Below are 15,217 nucleotides of genomic sequence, written 5' to 3'. Positions count from 1 at the left end.
GATCTCTTAAAATTTCATTTACAAAATATAAGTTCTTAAAAAAATTAACTTTCCCTAAATTTTTCGTATCCTTATTTTTGTTTTGTCTCTTTTTCATTTCGATCCGCTGGCTTTGCGTAACTTCGGGAGTGTTATTATGGCGGCGGAATTTGTTAGCGCCTATTTCAGAAAGTGTATGTGAACACCTCCTTCTTGTTCTGTTTACCTAAACCCAGGAAATCATCCTGCTTATTGATAAGCTTTGATCAAAAAGGGGTAAGTCTTTTATCTCTTTCCAGTCTTTATGCAAGATAAGTTGATAATCAATCTGAGTAAAGAGTTTTTATGCGTACTCGAAAGTGCGACCAAAGAGGATCAACGAGTCCTCTTTGGCGCAACTGCAATATTTAACCATTAAATATTGTGATTGTTAACTAAGTATTTTAGTGCTTTCATATATTCGGCAGCAGTAAATGAGATACTAAAGAAATCGTTGTAGCTTTTAAACAATCTTACAGAAAATGTGGACAGAAAGTTTGTGTTCAAAAGGCGTGAAACGCGCTTCGATCGGTTCGAGTTGGTTGGGGTGGAAGCTTGCTTTCAAAGATGTGCACCGTTTAAAAAAGAAACATCTTTAATTATTTTGGTGTTGGTTTTTCGTTCCGTCATTAGAATAAGTGAAAATTGATGCACGTTATTTGTATCGTTTCTATGTTATTAATGACAACAATATATACTCAATACAATAATTAAGTGCAACAGAGAATTTTTTCTTCGTTAGAGGCCACATAAGCAATAACTAAACAACATTCAATCGCTTTCCCACACACATTCATACAATTACTACATTCTTAACCTTTATAGCACTGCATACAAGTATAAATAGGTACTAAAACAATTGACAATTTCACATGGGCTACAAGCCTTCATCAACAACATCAGCAAAAACCTATCTGCATCAATTAGCAGCAAGTAAACTGGCACAAATATCTTAAAAATCACTGGCAGAGTCATTGTCAACAACTAATTTTCACTGGTGTCACCAACTAAGTCTTCTTCGGCGCAATCGCTTGATGCATCAATCATATTTTTTGCATCACAAAATCGCTCTGAAGAGGTTAAAAATGGCTCGAAAACTGTACAAAGAAGTCCTCAGAATAAAAACAAAATTTCTGATTAGTTGCTTTCAACCAGGTCAGCCAACAGGAGAGCTTTCATTGGGTTGCGTAAGCAGAACCATGATTGTGGTGCATCATGCTGTAAGGATTAAACCACCCTTAGCAGTAATTATCATAGACACACCCATATAGTAAACTTAACTTGTCTTTTCTCCCCACAGCCTTAGTCAAATCGTCCCTGGCCCAAAGAGGAATCAATCACCAAGGACACAAATAGCTATTAAAATCAAATGGTATCAAAAGAGCCATACGTTGTTCAAACAATATTGATATAGATATGGCTGCTTGGCAATACTCGTGCAAAGAATGTATCTGACAATGGCAAATAAAAACAATCTTTTAAAGATTTTATCATTTTATTGGAAACTTGTATTTTGACTTCTTTTGGCTTATCTTTTTTATTATTGTATGCAGAGGTGTCGGTGTTTGTGGACTCATTTATCTTGAAGCACCTCATACTACAGTAATGCACCAACACCACAGTAATGTGTATTGCCAAGCGCCCATTTTTGTTGAGTAAAATGGGCGGCCAATAATGGTAGCAAATTATATGGTATTCAAAATGATATAAACTTTATAATCGCATACTAGGTTTGCAAGTCACAGTGAAAAAAATCCCTTGCATCTTTGATTAATGCCTTAGTTTTGTAGTAGTTTTTTTTTCCCCCTTTCATTAGATCGAGGAGTAGATGTAAAAAAAAAGCCTAACTTTCATTTATTCTGTTACCCTGTCATTTCTGTTTCTTGCAAAGGCAAAATGGTTGGCAGAGGGAGAAAAATTAGTAAATACTTTTGTAGCCTAGAGAAAAGAAACTATGTCAATAAAAGAATTATGAAACTCACTAAAGATAATGGAAGTTGTATTTTAACTGTATTTAGTTTTTGTATTTATTTTGGCTTTACTTCATGTGAACTTCCATTTAATTTGCAGAGATTTTTTTTCAAGCATCTGTTAACAATGGATGCAGAGGTTCATTTAAGCTCAGCAGCTGCTATGGATGAGGCTCCAAGTTTTGAACCTGTGGAGTAAGTTTTTGTTTTGGGAAGTGTGGGGTGTACATTCTGCAATCTTTTAACAAAATGGAAAACTGGAGTTCGAGATAAAATCATTTTCATTATTAAGTATATGCTACTGCTTTTCAAAATAACCAGAAATATAATTATATCGCAATGAATGATGGGAGCAAGACATCTAAAGGTCCCTATGTCCATTCTATGGACTGTTGGTTGATGTTTGTTGATAGGGTTATCATTATTTTACATTAGTAGTTACTTGCACTGAAGTTTTACTTGGATTTTTGTTTTTAAGTAGCACGCCACAAAATAGGTTAACTGGAACAACCCCTGTATTGACCATAACACCACCATCAGACTCGGAGGACAACGCAAGTAACAGTACAGCAGAAAGGGTGTTTGCAGATCAGTCTGACCAGCTGAGCTCACCTCAACACAATGAGTCAGTATTTTACTTATTTAGAATGCAGCATATTTATCATTGTTTTGCAAGAAACTTCTTTTGTTGTAGTGTTTTAGTTTGTGCCTAGAAAATCAGTGTCCGGTTGTGAAAACTTATTTGTTATTAAATCAGTTGTACTTTTAAAATCCTGAATGTTGCTCTTTGTTGGAATAAGTGAATTAAGCTATGTTTACTGTTTTCACTTTTTTAAAAAAGAGGTACTCCTAAACCACAAAAGGGGCCAAAGTTGCCAGAAGGATGGAGTCGCCAGCTTGTGACAAGAAAAGTAGGGAAATCTGCTGGTAAAGTTGACGTGTATTACTTCAGGTGCGTACTTTATATTAGTAGCTTTAAGAAAGAACATGTTAATATATATTTATTGCAACTTGTATCTCCTAAAGTTTGAAAAGTTAAAATTACATTTTGTAAATTAAGAAGGAGTTATAACATTTTTGAGGTATGTATTTTTATGTTTGGATTCAAAGAAATTATTGTTATATCACACTGAAAGGAAGAATTTAAATTTGTCAGTAATCTGTGACCACTTGCAGCCCTTTGCTCCACTGGGGGTGATTAGGAACAAGAAGAATCTGTAGCCACAACCTTATCTTTCAACATTATTGTCACTTTGTCATTTACATGTCAGAAGTTTAATCAGAATAGAAAGTTATTTAAATGCCTGTGTGCCCTTAAGTGTGGCACCAATAATGAGATGTTTGAAAAATCCCCCTCCCCCTCAAAAAACGCCAATGTTTCATTCAGTTATGCAAATTACAAAGAGTTTGTTGCATTGGAGTAGAATCAAAAATAAACCTGACTATTTCAGCCTTACTTAATTAAACTTCTATAGTAGCCATGGGACATAATAACTGCTTATGTTTCCTGTTAGCTTCATACAATGGCAGGCTTCATATTAACTATATGATGACTATTTTTCTTCAAATATTTTTGTGCAAAGATAATAGCACAGTATTACAAATCACTTAGTATTTGCATTTCTTTCTTTTACAGTCCTGATCACATCAAGTTTCGATCCATAGCTGGACTTCGCCGATACTTTCTAGAAAATAATCTCCCCTATGATGCCAAAGAGTTTGCTTTGTCATTTGGTCAGTTGCCAAATGTTGGCAGCACCTTAAAAAACAGGCCACAGCAATCAGATGACACTTCTGTGGGGGAAAAAAGTGAAAAAACGCCCAGTTCCAAAAAAAGAGCTTTGAAGGAAGAAAGTGCTTTTGTGAAAGAAAGGGAGCCTAAACTGTCCAGTTCCTCCAAGAAAAAGGCACCTAAAACAGTTGTTTTAACAGAGACAAAGGCTGAAGATAGTACAACCCCCAAGAAGAAGCGAGGCAGACCACGCAAGCATCCTGTCATCCTGTCCACCTCACCAAAGAAGGATGGGAAAACCACTGGGGTGAAGCTTGTCATCAAGCTTCCTTTTTCCTCCCAGTCTAGTCCTGAAAAGCTATCACGATTTCAGAAAGCTCCAGGAGGACAGCTAAAAATTCACAAAACTGAGGATGGCAGTGAAAACATTGTGGCTAACACTGAGGTAGACAACCAGCAGTGTGATAGTGACATTGAGAAGGGTCAAGAAGTGTATCTTGCAGAGGAAGAAGAGGGCATCATTGATTCTGACCAGGAGAAGGATGAGAATGGAGAAAAAGAAGCCAACAATAAAATCACAAAAGAAGGAAAGGATGATTGCAGTCATTCTGCTGTCCCACCTTTTTATGTTACTTCTTCCAGTGACATTATGATTGAAAGTGAAAATGAGTCAGTTGGCAGTTGTTTTCCTCTTGTTTCTCTAAATGTTGATGAGAAAAGCCAAGCAGCCTCCAATCAGATAAATGCTTCCCTTACAGTTGCAAAGACTGCCAAGACACTTAACACTAAAGGTAAAAGGTTGGTCAGTCGTAAAAGGTCGCTTTCTGCTTCTGGCTCTGACTGTCCTCCAGGAAAATCCTTGAAAGTGGGAGATAGTGACTTGGAAGCTGAAGAAGACCTACGTTCAGATATTTCCATGGGATCACAAGAAGATGAAAATCAAAATATGACAATCAAAGTGCAAGATATGCATCTCTCTGATAGCTCTAGCAGTAAAGATAACGCCATTCAAGGTTCTTCAGCTGAAACTGACAAAAAGCGAAAGCATCTGTCGCCCAAGAAAAAGTTACACAGCAGATGTAATGCTCAAGCATCACCATCTCAACCCTATCAAGGCAAGACTGCCAAGAGTCCTGTCACACAGAGTGAGTACAGGCTAGTGCTTGAGGTGACCCTTGGCCAAATTTAATTTAGGAAGTAGAATCTTTAATTGTGAAAAGTGCATTCTCCAACTTGATAATGCTTAGTGTTTTTAACTCTTACATGTTTGTTAGTTATTTGCAAAATAATGCAGTTACAAGCTTGATTGTAGTTGCCATTTTGTGAGAAAGAGTGTTAGAATTCATTTTATCTATATGTTGTAGATGTCTAGAAAGAATACATAGAATTATATCGTTTAAAGGGCAACACGTGAGACTTTAAGTTGGTTATGAACATTATAAAGCATTTCTGTTTTAAGTTGTGGATTGTAAAAGAATTTAGTTACATTAGTGTTGGGGGTTAGCTCATGGATCATTCATGATTGTCACTATGTTTCCATCCTCTTTCACAATGAAAATAAGCTGACCTAATTTGTTACATAGTTTGTACCAATGACAATACATCATTTATTCCTGTGGAAATTAAGAAATTAAGCACCACCAGAAGTCACCCTTATAGTAATACAGTATTAATAACACCTCTCCATGCAGTCCACACTGAAATACATTCATCTCTCACTATTTAACCTAGCAGCAAAAATTCATAGATTAACCTCTTAAGTTGAGAGGTTTGACAGCTGCTTGAAATGAAAGAGCTAAAATCTCAGGCCTGCACTTAAGGGAGATAAATCTGCAGCTGACTTCTCTTCAAATGCTGGGAGGTGGGTGGGGGATTAGTGTTTAACATGGAGCCAGTGACTAAGATTATATCATGGCAAGGCAGCCAGTCCTGTAAACAGATGTCACATGCAGAGAAAGAACATAGTGCCCGAGATGAGAGCTGAACCAGTACAGCCAACCTTCACTGTATTGGTGACAGGCACAAACCATTGCACACCAGACCACCATGCTCCTCAAATGCGGGAGGATGGAGTGCAGGATTAATTTGAAAAATAATGCGCATGACCTTGGTGACCAGTCTCTGCTTCTAGATTGCATCTTCCAGCTCAAGACTTTGACCCACAATGAGCTGGTTTTATTGATCCCCTTATTTAATCCACCTATATAACATGTCGCATTCATGTCCAGCACTCACATGCAAAGGATCAGCGCAGTACCAATTATACTATAATGAAAATATATATAGTAGCTTATTACAGATATTGAAAGATCCAAGTGTATCACTAGAGTGACCAATTTAGCATATTATTAATCACAACCCTTGAGCCAGGTACTTGCTTCATTTTGTGTGTTAAGGTCTGTACTAATTCTACTTCCAGTACCACCGGATTCAGTCTGAGGAGTTTTTCATTTGTGGCAATTGAATTTATAGAATGCGTTTCCCCATGTGGAGGGAAGCCCAATGCTCCAATATATCAATATGCTATTTGTCTGGCAGTGATGGTAAACATCAGTATTTCACAATGTTTTGATATTTCTTCAAGAATCTATGAACAGTGGATGCAAATGTTTATTTGAGCTCTGTAGCAGCTATGGAGAGAGGTAATTTATATTCTTACCGTTTGCAGGAAGCCAGTACTTTAAAACAAACGGTGCTCCTCCAAAACTGCCTCGCCCTCAGCTTCGTCGTGAAGAGAAGTGGACACCTCCTCGCTCACCATTCAATCTTATCCAAGAGAGTTTGTTCCATGACCCCTGGAAGTTGCTGGTAGCAACTATTTTCCTCAACAAGACAAAAGGTGGGCAGTCAGCTTGTACATTGCAGTTTATATTCCTATTTTATACCCTTAGTTTTTGCGCTGTTGCTTAAACCTGTGTGTGTGTGTTTAGGGTAGGTAAGGAGGGGATGCATATGTTTGTCTTATTTTATGTAGAACTAAAAAAGACAGATGTTCTTGTGTAAAATTTTTTTAAAAAACCAAGTGGCCAGATCAGACTAATATCTCGAGAAACCATTATTTACTCTTGCCACAAAGACCTGCACCACGATCATACCCAGGGAGTAACACTGCTGATGTCAACAAAGGCACTGATGGCCTGGGAACCAGTCTCACCACGGCTCATGACAGCAAGATTTAAAGCTAAAGGAAGGAAGATCACCATCATCCAGTGCTATGCACCAACATTCCTTGCAGTCTCTTGTTGACCGCATGCCAAGAAGAGATCTGAAGATCATTATGGAAGACCTAAATGCTGTAGTGGGAGATGATAACACCAAGAGGTAACTCATCATGGGAAGTCATGGTGTAGGCACCTGCAATCTTCACAGACTTCTGCACTTTCAATGACCATGTCAAAGGTGACACTGTGTTCCAACACAAAAATATACACAAGACAACTTGGACTTCCCCTAATGGCCAGATGGAAAACCAGATTGACCATATAACAGTTACTCGAAAGTGGAGGAGTCTCCAAGATGTCGGAGTGAGAGGAGGTGCAGATGCTGCTTCAGACCACCAGCGCCTAGTAGCAGTCTTTAAGATTAAGCTGAAGTCCTTCATTGATCCTGCAGGCAGACCACACCACAAGTTCAGTACTCAATACCTCAAGAACAGACTGAAATCTTGGCCACCTGGTCAAGTTACCAAAGAAAGGAGACCTCTCCTAATGCAACAGTCATCGGGGGATCATGCTGTTGTCCATCCCCAGGAAAGTCTTGACAAGGGTAATACTAGAGAGACTGAAGAAGGCACCAGACAAGATACTGAGACCAGAACAAGCAGGGTTTCGCCAGGATAGGTCATGCATTGACCACATTGCCACCCTCCTTATCACCATTGAGTAGTCTGTTGAATGGCAATCTCCCCCTATGTAACTTTTTTGGATTTTGAAAAGGCATTTGACAGTGTTGACTGTGAAGTCATATGGAGGCTGATGATCCACTGTGGCATTCCATCTAAGCTGATAAACATTATCCAGGGTTGTATGAAGACTTGTCTTGCCAAGTTATCTACAACGCCAAACTCACTGAGCTTTTCTTAATAAAGACTGGCGTAAGACAGAGTTGCATATTATCACAAACAATCTTTCTGATAGTCGTGGACTGGATTATGCACAAGACAACCCAAGATAACAACACCAGTATCCAGTGGACATTCACCAAACAGCTAGAGGACCTGGACTTTGCAGATAACATTAGTCTTCTATCTTATTGGCAGCAACATACACGAACTAAACTGAGCAAGCTAGCAGAGGAAGCAGAGAAGAGTGGCTTAAAGGTCAACAGGAAGAATACTGAAGTGATAAGAATCAACAACAAGCAGGAACTTCCAATCCAACTTCAAGGAGAGCATCCTGGAAACAGATTGCTTTCTGTATTTGGGGAGCATTTTCAAGAAGGATGGTGGATCAGGCGATAACATCATAAGCCACTTCAAAAAGGCCAGGCATGCTTTTAACAGCCTACATCCCATCTGGAACTCCTGAGCATTATCGTTCCGCAGTAAGACCCACGTCTTCAATGCCAACGTGAAAGCTATCCTACTATATGGTTCTGAAACCTGGAGGGTGACAAACACCATCAACAACAAGCTCCAGACCTTTACCAACTGATGCCTACGCCATATTCTGGGAATAAGATGGCCTGAAAAGATGTCCAACAGCACTCTGTGGAAAAGAACTGACCAGAATGCCACTAGCCAAGACATAAAAAGGCGCAAATGGAGGTGGATAGGACACACCCTGCCGCAAACCAGCTGACACCATTGCCAAGCAGGCACGTGACTGGAATCCTCAGGTGAAGAGAAGAGTTGGGAGACCAAAGAAGACTTGAAAAAGAACAGTAGAGAGCAAGGCAAGGGACGTTGAAACCACATGGGCCCAACTGAGGGTGGCTGCCCAAACCGGGTCTGTTGGCAAAATGTTGTTGCAGCCCTTTGCTACTCGAGGAGTAACAAGGAATAAACAAAAACTAACTTAGCTCTTGTGTAAAATTAAGAATGATTTGGAGATCTTGCTGAAGATTCAAAAACAGTTGTCTTCTCCTCAGCCCTTTTTAAAAATTCCACTATAGTTGAATTCTTTTTGTTATTACCTTAGTTATAGCACTTAAAAGGTGTAGATGTGTAAAAATGTTTGTACATGATCACGGTCACAGTATTTATTTCCTGGTTACTATATTTGAGCAAATACTGTACTCTGTGTATTTACTGTCATGTTAGATACTGGCAAAGGTAAAGTTTGTGAATGCTGTATCTGTCTTGTGTAGCTACTACATCTTTTAGAATAATTTAGATGTAATTATAATTGAACAAAAACATGTTTCAGCTGAATCAGCTATTCCTTTACTCTGGAAATTTTTGAATCGCTGGCCATCACCAGAGGAGGCAAGGCAGGCTGACGAGAGTGTAGTAGCTCGCATGTTGCAGCCACTTGGTTTGCATGAAAAGCGCGCAAGTATTCTCATCCGTTTTTCAGGTGAGATTATCATATTTAGGAAAAATAGTGCTGCTTTGTAGCATGATAGTTTTTTTCTGGATTCAGAATATGTCTTTTCTGTGACCTTTGGCCATGACTTAAACCAAGGGTAAAATTTGCTGCAGTATCATTTTTGTGATGAATCGTTGAATAATTTAAATTATTTAAAAATGATCTTTAATACTCAGTAAATGTAAATATTTATATTCCAGTGCAGATATTTGGTTTAATAGTAATTCTAAAACAAGCACAGTACAGAGATGGCTAACAAGTGAATGAGTCTTAACATTCTTTGTACAGTTTTGATCATGCTAGTTTTTGAAAAAAAAATTCCAGATGAATACCTCTCCAAAAACTGGAAATACCCAATTGAATTACATGGAATTGGAAAATATGGAAATGATTCTTACCGAATCTTCTGTGTCAATGAATGGAAGCAGGTATGTTTGTTTGAATGCTTTGATTTTTTTTTTTTTTTCCCCATTTTCATTTCCTAACAGCAGATTAAAATGTTGCCAATTAACCGACAACTTTCTCTGTTATAAAAGAGTCATTGAGCTTCTACTTGCTTCTTTCTCTTTCTGCCTTTGAGGTTTGTTTGTTTTTTATTTTTTAAAGAAGCTCAAGCACGATGTGTTGAGGAAGGAGTGAAAGATGGATTTTGAAGTCTGTGCAGCCTTGATGATGACATAAACTTGGTATTATCTCTTGCCTTCCCAGTTCATGTGTTTCTTAATTTATTCCAGGTAGAACCAGATGACCACAAGCTGAATAATTATCATAGATGGCTTTGGGATAATCACCAGCTTCTTTCCTTGGACTGAATATGGACTTATGGAAGTGCTTTTGTAATGCACTCCTTTGGAAAAAGGGTCATAATCAAGGGTCAGTGATGGAAAAACATGACTTTCCTCGAGCCTTGGGTGAACTGTCTTTAGGGAAAGGCTGATGGTGGTAGGAGGACAGGCTGGGCATTTTCTTCCACGTGCTGCACCTTAGAAGGGGTGAACTACTTACGGTTCTTTGCCCCTACAGCAACTGCCCAATGGGACTTTAATATTTAGTGAAAGAAATAGTTGATTTGAGGTGGGTTTTTTTTTTTTTAAGCAATGTCACAATGGTTTGACAGTTATTAAAAAAGATTTGATAACTTGCTGTTTTGATAACAAAAGTTGAACACATTATTTTTGCATCTTGTGACCAAAAATTTTAAATATGCTAAGTTTGTGGTGCTAAAGAAACAATGTGCATTTAATAGACTGGTTTCAGTTGAAAATAGGTCTTCAAGCTTAAGTGAAACTTAAATTTAATTACAGAGGATTTTATACTGATCTCAAGCATAAATGCAAGTTATTCAAAGCATTCATGATTTAAAGCTTTTAGACTAAATGACTGAAAGATAAAATTGTTTTTGGTTGTTGGTTTTATTTTTGAGAAATAGTATTTTGGCTTTTAGATTTTCTTCCCGTGAACTTTTACCTTGTCTAATCATAAAAGAAATCAGAATTTTTGTGGATTATTTCTAAAGACACATGGTCCTTTTAAAAGTGTATATTGAGTGGTATGTGATCCGTATTTTGGATTCCAATGTGGTCTATTTACTTCATTGAAAAAACAATGCAGTGATTATTTTTAAAGTCACTCGTGCATTCAGGGCTAAAATTTTTGCCTAAAGCCATAAACTTGTGAAAGTTGTCAATGAAATCAGGTTGCTTGCATACTTTTACTATTCATCACCAGCATATTTGTGCCCATCTTAACAAGATTTATAAAGATTTCGTGGCTTTGCAGTTAGTGTGCTTGACTTGGTCACATGTTAAAGACACAGTCTGGCAAGTCACTACAGTCATCTCTTTCCATGCAACAGGGATGGATATCAGATTTACTAGGGAAGGTAAAGAGATACAGAAGGCAAGAAATAGGCTGCAGCTTCTATTTGCTGTAAACCCATTAAACCACTTCAGTTCGTGTTGTATGTAGTCTTTTTTACTGTGTAATTTTTAACTTAACTGGTATGTTTTGCTTTTGCTTCAACTATAATAATACAGTTATATGTCATTGTAAAAACTGTTCATTGAAACACTTTACCCATCGGCATCTCACATTTTACATGTGTGTGTGTGTATATATATATAAAGATATTCAAATTAATTTCAAAATGTCGTGGTTTTCTGTGTGAACCAGGATGAGATGAAGCTGTTTTAAGATTTGCCTATCCTAAAATATTTCTTCATTCATTTTTTTTTTTTGCAAAGGGTGTGATAAAAATATGTAATTGTTTGCAAAATGTGACAGTGTATTACCAAATGTAGAATTCCCAGGAAGAATTCAATGTGCATTGATTGAATTTACAGAAGTAGTGTACTTGTGTGTGGATGATGCGAGAATGTATGTCTCTGTGTGCATGTCCCATGTTTGCATTTACTGCATTATTGGTTTGTTCCTCCTATTGTCCATTTCAGAATAAATTTGAACAAGATTAGGTTTAAGTATATTAAAGGAGGGGTTTTGTGCTGAAAGCTGACCTTGCAAAAGTAATGCATAATGTTTCTGTGTAAACATGGGGCAAGACTTAACTTGATCTTAGTTTAGTTAATTTATTCCTTGTTGCTCCTTTGAGGAGTTTAGGGGCGCAACAATACTCGCCAGCAGACCCAGTTTTGGGCAGCGCCCTTCAGTTGGGGCCAGGTGTTTCTGATGTCCTTTGCCTTGCTCTCTACTGTTCTTTTCCAAGTCAGCTTCGATCTCCCAACTCTCCTCTTCCCTGGAGGGTTCCAACTTGATCTTGGTGTACTGATACTGGCATTCATTACAGCCAAAGCTTTTGCAGCCAGTGAACATCTGGACTTGCAGTTATTTAAAAAAAAAATTGTACTAATGAACTATCTACTTGAGTACAGTAGGAAGTGCTGGAACAGCAAGATACATTATAAGAGTGTTGTGTGCTATGAATCTTATTTATTGTGATTTGAGGATTAAGTTCTGTTCTGCATGAGGCCAAAGACAGCTCGAGTGTTAAAGTGGTTTCATCACACTGGACAAACACTTACCATGCCATGCTAAAAATGGAGTGTTTCTTCCCATAAACATCCCACAGAGGCTTACAGGATCCAACATACTAGCTAAAAAGTAGACAGAGTATGCAGGATTTGCATTATTTTTAAATTAAAATTTAATGTGTTTGCTTAATTTTTATGAAGTTGCCCAACCTTGATTGTTATAACATGTTTAATGTCTACTTTCCACGATATATTCAGACTAGATAGTGTTATATGCACTAGGATGCTGTGCTGTATAATCATTTTTATTTAATTTTAAAGCAGAAGTACTTTTTCTATCAGTTCCTTACTTATTTTGGGAATGAAAATGATTTTATAGTCCTCTTTTCTTCAGATTTATTTGCTTAAGTCCCTTCTGTTCTTATTTCTGCCTGTTTAAATATACTCTAATAATTTTCCTGGGTCTTACAGGGGTCAATTTTGGCCATCAACTATTGATGTTTCTGAAACTTTTTTTTCCTCACAATGCTTATGATGCACACATATGAGCTTTCTTTCTATACATATACAACACTGAAATGCCAGCTTTTCACACTGTTTCATGAAAAATTATTTCACTTAGTAGTAAATTTCCTATCTTTGGCAGACTTGTGTGCATTTTTGTAATGTCAGACATTCACATTTCTGATTCATGTTTTTTTGGGTTTTTTTTTTTTGTTGTTGTTTTTTAACAAATTGGTGAGAATTTTTATGACACGAGTACAGAGTTTCTAATCTTGATCTCTCTGCTGTTTGTGTTTCTCCCACCACCTTGCAGAATATATATTAAGATAGCATTGTTATAAACTTCCCAGCTTTGTGTATTTTGGTTTTTGGTTTTTTTTTTTCTTGCTTAAATTTGGGATTGTAAAACAGGGTCTTTGGTAGCACACAGGTGAGGAGCTGTTTGTAGTTTGAACATAACATTTATTATTTGGGCCCTCTGTATTCATTGGAAAGTCAGTGCAACAGGCCTTAAGCAACAAGTCTTTATGTTTTCACTGTTGCTAGGAAATGTTGCTGTATAAATTCCTGTTCTATAGAAATAGACTTAATTTTTTCAAAATAAATTTTTTTATTGTTGCTGGAACTTTATGACTTAATATAAGGAACTTAAATTCGTCAGAAGCTTTTATAATGTTCAGGATTACAAATTCCCATCTGAAATAGAAAACAGCTACTTTGGGGGGTGGGGGGAGTTGGCTTTCTTTTTAAGATTGGGGTCCCGATGGAAGGGTGGTTTCTTTCTCACCTTTCTTTGATAATACAAATAACTATTAGTCTAGAATCATCAAACGTGTAATTAAAAGTAGCACACTGATTTTGTGATTGCACTACTTGGAATATGTACATATTGTCTGAATTTTTGTGTGTGTACTAACCTACTGTTAGTGTTGATTTTGTTGTCTGAACATATGTCTGCATGTTTCACATTTTTTACTGTTACTGTAACCCACAAGTTCGTCACTTGTCAGGCACTGAAAGTTGTTGCTCATGCTTGTAAACTGCTGAAGTCTGTGTACATGCATGTGCAATCATGAACGCACATGTATGCTGAGTAGGTTGTCTTTGGTTTTTGCAAAAGAGAATTTGTGATAATAGAGGCAGCTCACTGAGAAGGACTATAAAGTTGGATACTTTCCTGTCTTTCTGTTTGCTGTTGTTTTGTATGTGAGTGAGAGGAAGAGAGCTTGTTTATCTTTCTGACCAAAATAGAAAAAGGATGCATCACTATTGAGGGAAGAAAAATTACAATGCTGGCATTCTTTGACATCGTGGGCACAGATCCTATTCTAGTTCTAAATTTCACCTTGAAACATCTTTGTCAATAATGCCCTCCAGATATGCAAATGACCATATGAGAATTTTATTAAAACAGTTAATTATTGCAGCTAATGAAAACTGTATATGTATGATCAGGCAAAAGATTTGTTTACCTCAGACATGGTCTTCCATCAGTAAACAGTTTTATAAAATAATAGAGGTTTTATTATCTAACAAATTTGTGTATACATTTAGAAGAACATTAAATAAAATTTTAAAAACTACATCGTTGAAAAATATCAGTTTGCATATTAAGTGAATTTGGGAAATTTGTATTAAAAAATCTGTACGTTCATGTGAAATGACAACTTTCGACTAGAACGGGAAGGTCTTCATGACATTTTATACATATTATTTATTGCTAATCCACACCCACTGATGCCAGTATTATCGACCACCTCACTTCTCCATGAATGCATTATCAGTTTCATGCACGAAAATACTACCTGGCAATATAAAACAGTGAAATGCTTTATTATCTAAAAACAAATACCAGATAAATGAAACCGGTTTACACACACACATTAACCTAGTCCATTTTTGGCTAATTTAACTTCTTCCTTTCGCAGTACTTTTCAGCTCGGTCCTGGGGTGATATTTCGTACTGACAGGACTGGAAAAAAAGAAAGGGAACATCAAACAATCTGACAGCTTTGTAATTACAGAAAATAAGGGTTATAAAGTGACGTCTTGCTATAGACCACGATAGACCAAAGCTTTCAGACAACCTGTCCTCTTTCGCAAGAAACATCTGAGCGGATGTATCATCCATGTCTGTTAGGAATATGTAGCCATTGTAGGGCGTGCAAACTTCAAACGAAACCCGTAGTTGGTACTTTGGGTAGGGAACGTGGTTCCACTCTGAGGTTCGCAGCTCAACTAAACCGGTAGTGACGAGGAGCGGCTTTTACAGTTCTAGCTGTGCCACACAGTCCTATCCCTTGACTCCATCATCGCACTCCCAGCCACCACGGGAGGACCCTGAGATCCCTACCTGTGACATCGCCGCGGGCTGTTACGTGCTGTCCACCGGCAATTTACTGTGTTCCCCGCCATACCAATACCGCATCCCCAATCTCGGATCAGTGTCTATCGTTGGGGTTATAGGTCACAATACGC

The 15,217-nt window shown here is 37.5% G+C and overlaps 1 protein-coding gene across 2 annotated transcripts; it reads left to right on the top strand.

The window, feature by feature from the left end:
• The first annotated feature begins 62 nt into the window (after positions 1 to 62).
• On the top strand, positions 63 to 13,921 carry LOC112571518 (methyl-CpG-binding domain protein 4-like). Of its 2 annotated transcripts, none has more exons than XM_025250539.1 (9): positions 63 to 255; positions 2,089 to 2,183; positions 2,470 to 2,613; positions 2,830 to 2,940; positions 3,625 to 4,865; positions 6,389 to 6,559; positions 9,087 to 9,236; positions 9,573 to 9,676; positions 9,983 to 13,921. In XM_025250539.1, the coding sequence occupies exons 2-9, from the start codon at positions 2,116 to 2,118 to the stop codon at positions 10,058 to 10,060; spliced, it is 2,067 nt and encodes a 688-aa protein (XP_025106324.1). In that variant the 5' UTR covers positions 63 to 255; positions 2,089 to 2,115; the 3' UTR covers positions 10,061 to 13,921. The 2 variants fall into 2 exon arrangements, with proteins under 2 accessions (XP_025106324.1, XP_025106323.1); XM_025250538.1 differs by having other exon boundaries at positions 69 to 255; positions 2,467 to 2,613.
• Positions 13,922 to 15,217: the final 1,296 nt, after the last annotated feature.

Source organism: Pomacea canaliculata, linkage group LG9 (assembly GCF_003073045.1).
Source record: "Pomacea canaliculata isolate SZHN2017 linkage group LG9, ASM307304v1, whole genome shotgun sequence".
NCBI classification, from domain to species: domain Eukaryota; kingdom Metazoa; phylum Mollusca; class Gastropoda; order Architaenioglossa; family Ampullariidae; genus Pomacea; species Pomacea canaliculata.
This window is presented reverse-complemented; position numbering and strand designations above follow the sequence as displayed.